Source organism: Falco rusticolus, chromosome 13, assembly GCF_015220075.1.
Source record: "Falco rusticolus isolate bFalRus1 chromosome 13, bFalRus1.pri, whole genome shotgun sequence".
NCBI classification, from domain to species: Eukaryota; Metazoa; Chordata; class Aves; order Falconiformes; family Falconidae; genus Falco; species Falco rusticolus.
Window position 1 is genome coordinate 13437135 of NC_051199.1, and position 7038 is coordinate 13444172.

Sequence of the window (7038 nt, forward strand, 5' to 3'; positions counted from 1 at the left end):
ACTGGAAAAATCTACTCATATATGTATGACTGTGCAGGTCGTTATTGAAACAGGAAATACAGGAGGCTCAGAGCTTAAACATTTGGAAGAGGGCTGACAAATACAACATGACTTACTACTAAGCTCACTGCTCCCCCCCAAAAAAACCCCCAAAAACCAAAAAAACTTCCTCATCCAAAAAAAATTGAAGGATGGTTTGTAAAAGGCCACGTCAGTAAGAATAGGGAATTGACAAATGATAAGAGATGTAAGTGAAGTTTAATGATGTGAATCAACTTGGAGAAAGGTTTTAGTGTATCTAGATGGGGAAAAAAAATTTCACATGGAAAAATTCTGACATTTGCTTAACTTTGTGACTCAGTTGAGGATATTATTGTAGTAAATTTAGCATTACATTTAGCAGCACTAGTGAACTGAATTTTGTTGCTAAGCTTGATAGCACATGGAAGAGTATTATGTTAGTAAAACCCACTTATTTCAAATCAACCACACTGTGCAAACAGCCCTGAAGAGGAGATGCATTTGGTTTAGGTCCTAATTATGTCAGTCATTTGATTTTAATATTTAGGGTTAAATGGAAAAAAGGCCGTTTCTGAAGGAAAATGGAGTAGACAAGAGAAGTTGAAACAATATATTAAGTAAGACATCTGCAATAAATGATTTCATTTTGAAAGAAAAAAAACCCAGATAAGAAATACTACAGTGCAGTGTTCTAATAATGGGAACAGAATTTAGTACAACAACAGAAAAAAATCCCTTTATTTTTAGTTCTTATTATGTCTGTAAACAACTGCAGGTGCCTGCAGATGAGTGTGTGGTTTTGCTGCCTTGATCCAGTTTAAATAAAGTTAGTATCTTTTTGTGCACAAACTTGTATAGAAAGAATGAAGAACACAGATTATAAATCATGGAAATTTCATTTTCAGCCACCTGCCTAACTGCATAATAGTGAGCCCAATAACCTAATGGTCAGTATTATTTTCACAGCTTAAGGTGATGAAGTTTCAGGATGAGTTAGAGTCTGGGAAAAGACCCAAGAAACCAGGCCAGAGTTTTCAGGAACAGGTTGAACACTATAGAGACAAGCTGCTCCAGAGGGTAAGAAACGTTCTTTATGTTTGGCTCTGATTCTGTGATAGGCTTTTATTGAGTTCATCAAATGTAAGGTGGCATTAAGTATAACAACACATGGTTCTCGTTAAAATTCTGCTGTGATGTCAAACTGCATGTCTTAAGTCCAGGTGCTTTCTGCAGAGTAGATACAATCTCTTTTTAATCAAAATGATGTAGTATTTCACACTGTACAGATGGGTATCATTAGAATGTATTGAAACCTTAGAGGTCACTTCTGGATCTGCTACATAAAGCAAACTGCTAGGTGTGGGAAAGGAAAGGGAGAGCTGTCAATTGAAGATGGTCATCAGGCTTTTCATTTTGCTTTTAGTAATTGATCACTTGTGCTAAAGGCTTCCAAAAGAAGAGAAAGAATAGTATTAAGCAGTATATGTGCTTCTGATTCTCCAGCGTCTAAGATTTCCTGGATAATTCCAGCTCATACTGCACCCAAAAGTGAATAATTCTGTACCATTGCCATTTTTAGTAGTCCCCTCTGGACTATGAAGTCAGAGCAGCATTAAAAATTAGCAGCATATATGTGATGTCATGTGATCTTGAATCTTTGAAACATAATGAAAGAACATTTAACATGTTTGGACAGTGCATTTAGTGAGAGAGAGTAAGTGGCAGTCACTTCTTTAATCTGATTTCACAGCCTGACAGATTAATGATGAAATTAGGTGCCCATGCAGGTTCATGGAAGGTAAATGCAAATAGGCAGTTTTCACCAGGTGTTTGTCTGTCACTTGTTCTTTGCTTTACTTGGTGCTCAATATCTGATGAATTCACTAAAGTAGGTTTGCACAGTACCTTGAAGAAAGAGACTTGGAAAAATTAAGCAAGCTGATCCCTGAAGGAAATGTACACATTTAGAGGTTGATGTTAGCAGTTAAATACTTGTAATATTTTAAATGTAGTTGTATCCTAAAACTTCCCACTTCCTCAGTGTTTTCTGTAACTGGAGAAAGAAGTGATTTGTATGTAAGTGCAGAAAGTGTAGTGAGACAGTAGCTTAAAAAACCAGAAATCATAATCCTCATAACTCTGTTAGCTGCCTTGTGTTGAACTAGTTCAACCAGCTTGCAATATTTTAGATGTGTAATAATTGTCTCATTTTCAATGATGAAGGTAATATTTAGTTAAGAAGTATTTAATGATAATAAACCCATTGTTAGTGAATAACTTCATTTTTTGCTTTAATGACATAATAAAGTTAGTTTGTGTAGTAATAATGTAATACTGGTTCTGATTGCATTTCCCATGAACTCAGTGATTAGCGTTGTTTTTTGTCCAATTTACTATAGAACAAGCCTTCCAAGAGTACATTTCCTGGTAGTATTGTATGTTGCTAAGAGAATAGGAACTTTACAGCTGTATGTAAAATACTGTTTATTTCTATTTATCAAGAGAAAATAACTAATTAGTTATGCTATCAAATAAGCTAGGCACATTTTAAGAGCCCATTGATTTTAGTGGAATCTAATAGTTTGCAGTAGTAGGTATAATGATAAGAGACATTTTAAAATGTTACTGGTAAGTCTTCCATGTAAAGAAAATGTGAGACTGAATTAGTATAGCTGTCCTAGTATTTCCTGCACTTGTGTTATCTCCCCTCCCTCCCTTCCCTGTACCCCCTCTTTTCTTTCATTTAGCTAAATCACCCCTTCTTTATCATCTTTACGGGGTATGCAGAGGTTACCAGTTTTCGCTATGGAAGGAATTTTTTTTAATGCCAGTGCTGAAGGAAGCACATCTCTTGATCTCTGTGTTCAGACTTGCTGATGGTTTAGGTTTCTTTGTATATAGTTAATTTTCTAACTATTTGACAGATAAATGAGGGGTGCTCAGGGTGTAAATTTTCTTTAAAAATGGTCCTGTTAGTATATAGAAATGGACCATATTTGTGGGTTTTTTTGACATGGTAGATGTTATTGCAGAATCTTGTTTTTATTTTTGTTTTGTCTTTAAATGTCTTGTAGTTTGGAGATTATCTCAATTTTCAGTCTGGATTAATGAAGATGAATGCACGTGATTTAAGTAGAAAGGGGGTCCTGGTTTTCTTTCATGTATAGTTTAGTTTAGAAAATCTATTACAGCTGTAATAGTTCCCTGAAATTTGTAAAATTGAAGACTTAATTTCCAATTAAATACTCAGACTCTCACATAGGGTGACATTTTTATGTTTTTTTCAGTGTTTGTGTTCCAACAAATATTTCTGTTGTGTACAGAGAAGTAGTAAAGATTTGAAGAGCCAGTATGGTGTGACCATTAGTTCCTTCTGAGATTGTGCTGTGTTGTTTCAGTGCTCAGTGCTTTTATGCTCTTTGTCATTAGCTTGATAGTCTATACTTTAACTAATCAGTCACACCTCGCCTGAATTCATGAATGCTTCTGATAATTTAGGAAAAAGAAAAAGAGTTGGAAAGAGAACGGGACAGAGACAAAAAGGACAAGGAAAAATCTGATTCCAGGTCCAAAGATAAGAAGGAAAAGGAGGAATGTACCCCAACGAGAAAAGAGAGGTATAGTTTTCCTTGGAGTAAAATGGATGGGAAGAAAAATCTCACAGATACTATCTTTGTTGAAATTACATTATGTCATGTATTATTTACAAAAAAAACCCAACCACAAAACAAAACAAAAAACCAAAACCACTTGAAGCACTCTTTGGATATTAAAACATCCTCCAAAATTTTAAAGGCATTGTCATTTTCATCCTGCGTCAAGTGACTTACCCTTTTGCATAGAACCCCCTTTTGGCTCATTTATGCCCTGAGGAAAGATGGTAAAATAATTGTTGAAAACAGGATATATTTAACTCTCTTTTAGCAGTAAATTGAGTGCAGTGTATTAGAAAACTATACTGGTCATACCACAAACCATTTGTGGCGGTTTAAATGTTATTCATCTCATGGTGAAAATCCTTCAAAACAGCTAGTTTTAAGGTAGTTGATCGTATGCTGTCATCTTCTAATACTCGTATAGCCCAACTGTTCCGTGGTGTTAAGTGTAGATAGGGTAAAATGCCTTGCTTTTCAGGAAACTGTGACAGAATGTTTTTACACTGCTGTAAACAAAAGATGAGTCACAGATCTTAATTTTTTTTTCAACCAGAAGAAATCTGGTGCACATGTTGGGCTTGATGTATTATTATTAAAGTAATAAAAAGCCTACTACTTTTTAATTACTTAAAAGGATCTAACATTACATGGCAAAAGAAAATAACTACAGAATGGAATCAATTTCCTTAATATACATTTTCACTGCTCTGTGTGTGTATGTACATAACTGTATTTGCTTTCTTTACAAAGGAAAAGACGACACAGTGCTTCACCTAGTCCGTCTCGCAGCAGTGGCAGTAGACGAGCAAAATCTCCATCACCAAAATCAGAACGCTCAGAGCGCTCTGAACGGTCTCACAAAGAGAGTTCACGTTCTCGGTCATCACATAAAGATTCTCCCAGAGATGTCAGTAAAAAAGCCAAAAGGTAAACTGGTATCTTGTCTATTTCAGGTTGTGGGGAAGTTGAATATAGGTGTGGTTTGGTTGGGTTTTTTTGTTTGTGTGTTTTTTAGCAGAGCACACTTGATACACAAGTATTTTCTGTCATAATGGACTATACTGCATGTTCCTGCTTAGTATCCTGGGACACTGCTGTCTGAAAGGTATACAGCCTCCTGCCTTCATAGCGCAGGGCTTTTCATTTCTGTGTTCTTGTTTACCTGTTTACGGACAACTTTGCTTTAAACCCAAGTGCTTTGCTGCTTTATTAGCCTTTTATTCTCAAAGGACAAATCTTCTGTAGGTGATAGAACTTCTCGAATTATAGTGAGTGTGCAGTCTTTCCCTGGTTTGCTTACATGAAGCTCCTCTCCCATGTTTGTTTTTTAATGAAAAAAGAAAAAATCTAGATTAGATACTCTTCATGGGTTTTTGTTTCCGAAGTAGGGTTTCCTAATATCCAGACTGACACAAATATTTGTCTCTAGGTAATGTTAAACTTGGGGTGAGATTTCATTATTGTATTGATGCTTTTGTAGTTCAAAACTTGAAAGTTCAATTTCCACTTCTAGAGCTGTAGGTATCTTACTAACACAAGATTCCTCAGCCATGCCTTTCAGGAAAGCATAGTACATATTTACAGTAATCTGATTCTTGTGCTGAACTTAGGAATTTAAATAAAAGTAGAAAAGTATTTGAGTTTTTTTTTAATATGATGGTCATTCAATTTAGACTATAACCCACATGTAATACACTTATCTGATAGATTACAGTAAGTTTATTCAGTGTCTGTTCTTTTTCTGTGGAGTTACATCAGAAGCTGAACATGTTTGATGAAAGCCAGAAGTACTTCAGCATAACGCAATTCAATGTAACTTTTCATTTCTGTTTTCTTCTATATGGATATAAGCTGCTATTAATACAAGAGCCAAGGTGGTAAGGCATATGTGGAAGGTTGTGAATTCCTTATGTTGGTTTAAGAAGGATTTGAGTTGTTGTTATTTTTCTTGTGGGTTCTAAGCATGGAAGTTAAGCCCAAATTCCATTAAAAAAACTTAAAATGCAAAAATTGCCTTTTCCTCAAAAGCAAGATACCATTCTGTTACTTCCCCATATTAAGGTGTTTTCTACCTTGTTTAGCTCAATAAATGAATGCCAAATAACTACAGAAAAAGTTGGTATTAGAAGTTAGAATTTGATGTAAAACTTTTGGTTTTGTTTTTTTTTTTGCAGGTCGCCATCTGGCTCCAGGACACCCAAAAGATCAAGAAGATCACGATCCAGATCCCCTAAAAAGTCAGGGAAAAAATCAAGGTCTCAGTCCCGTTCTCCTCACAGATCTCACAAGAAGTCAAAGAAAAGCAAACACTGACAATGTTAATATTTTTTATGATGCTGTCACTTACTGGAAATGCGGTTTTGTTTTTGTGCCTGAACAGTCTGTTAAAAAACAAAAAAGCATTCCTGATTTTTTTTTTTTTTTGTGAATGCACGTGTATACTCATGAATATTGGCATCTGTAGACCTGTCATTGTTTTATATTGTACAAAATATCTTCATTGTGACTGTTTCCCAAAAGAAACATTTTTGTGTTTAGAAGTTTCATCAGAAATGTGTGTAACTGATCTGCTGGCAGTAGTGATATTTTGTTTTAGAATGTTGTGACATAGCAGAAATAACTCAAAATGTTCCCCCTTTTTGTAGCTTTGACAATTTGAATTAGATTTCAAATAAAATCTGAACAGAAAATTAAGACGTTGTTTTATTGCCCCACTGGTGATACAGATCTCTAAAGGAATTCATAGTTTGTTTGGAAGTACTGTGTATTTCAGACATACTATGGTGCTTAGGTCTTTCAGTATAGTGGTAGCTGTTCCTGTTGTCACTAGTTTGACTATCCACGTAAAGGCACCTTGTGAGTCCGGTGGATGGGTTTTCTTTCCTGCCGTGGTGTTTTACTGTAAGAACAGTTGAGCAGTCTGGTCCCTGCCATGGTAAGCTTTACAAGTAAATCTGTGCTTTGTATTTCTCCATTTTAATTGCAGGAAATTTGTGACACCGGAGTAATGTTTTTGTTCATTTTTTAAAAAGGGCCTCTGCAGAGATGCATAATATGTATGTGTATATATCATATACATATGATGCATAAGTAACAAGCCATATTTATGGCATGCATGGGGAACAATAAAGACGGCAAGCCTGAGGCTCTGACTTCTTCATTAAGTATAGGTACAGTAATTGCAACCTACAGGACGCTATTGTTTTCTAAAACCGATTTTTACTCCAAAAGGACAGCTTTTACATTGTTTTACTGAATTTATTCCTCTGTTGTGGAAATTCTTCAAAACAGGAAAAAATTAAAAAATTTATTACATATTTTATTTATTAATATTTTGGAATGAAGAGGCTGTGTTTAACTT

The 7038-nt window shown here is 35.1% G+C and overlaps 1 protein-coding gene across 5 annotated transcripts in view; it reads left to right on the forward strand.

Moving 5' to 3' along the window:
- The window catches only part of LOC119156531 (U2 snRNP associated SURP domain containing), a 46063-nt gene extending 39692 nt beyond the window's left edge, over positions 1 to 6371 (forward strand). For 4 of the 5 annotated variants that reach the window (XM_037406342.1, XM_037406338.1, XM_037406339.1 and 1 more), the window contains 4 exons: positions 988 to 1098; positions 3520 to 3638; positions 4428 to 4604; positions 5852 to 6371. In XM_037406342.1, the coding sequence (XP_037262239.1) occupies positions 988 to 1098; positions 3520 to 3638; positions 4428 to 4604; positions 5852 to 5990 (546 nt within the window). In that variant the 3' untranslated portion in view covers positions 5991 to 6371. The remainder of the gene's footprint in view (positions 1 to 987; positions 1099 to 3519; positions 3639 to 4427; positions 4605 to 5851) is intronic. The other variant, XM_037406340.1, reaches the window with a different exon arrangement.
- The last annotated feature ends 667 nt before the right edge of the window (positions 6372 to 7038 follow it).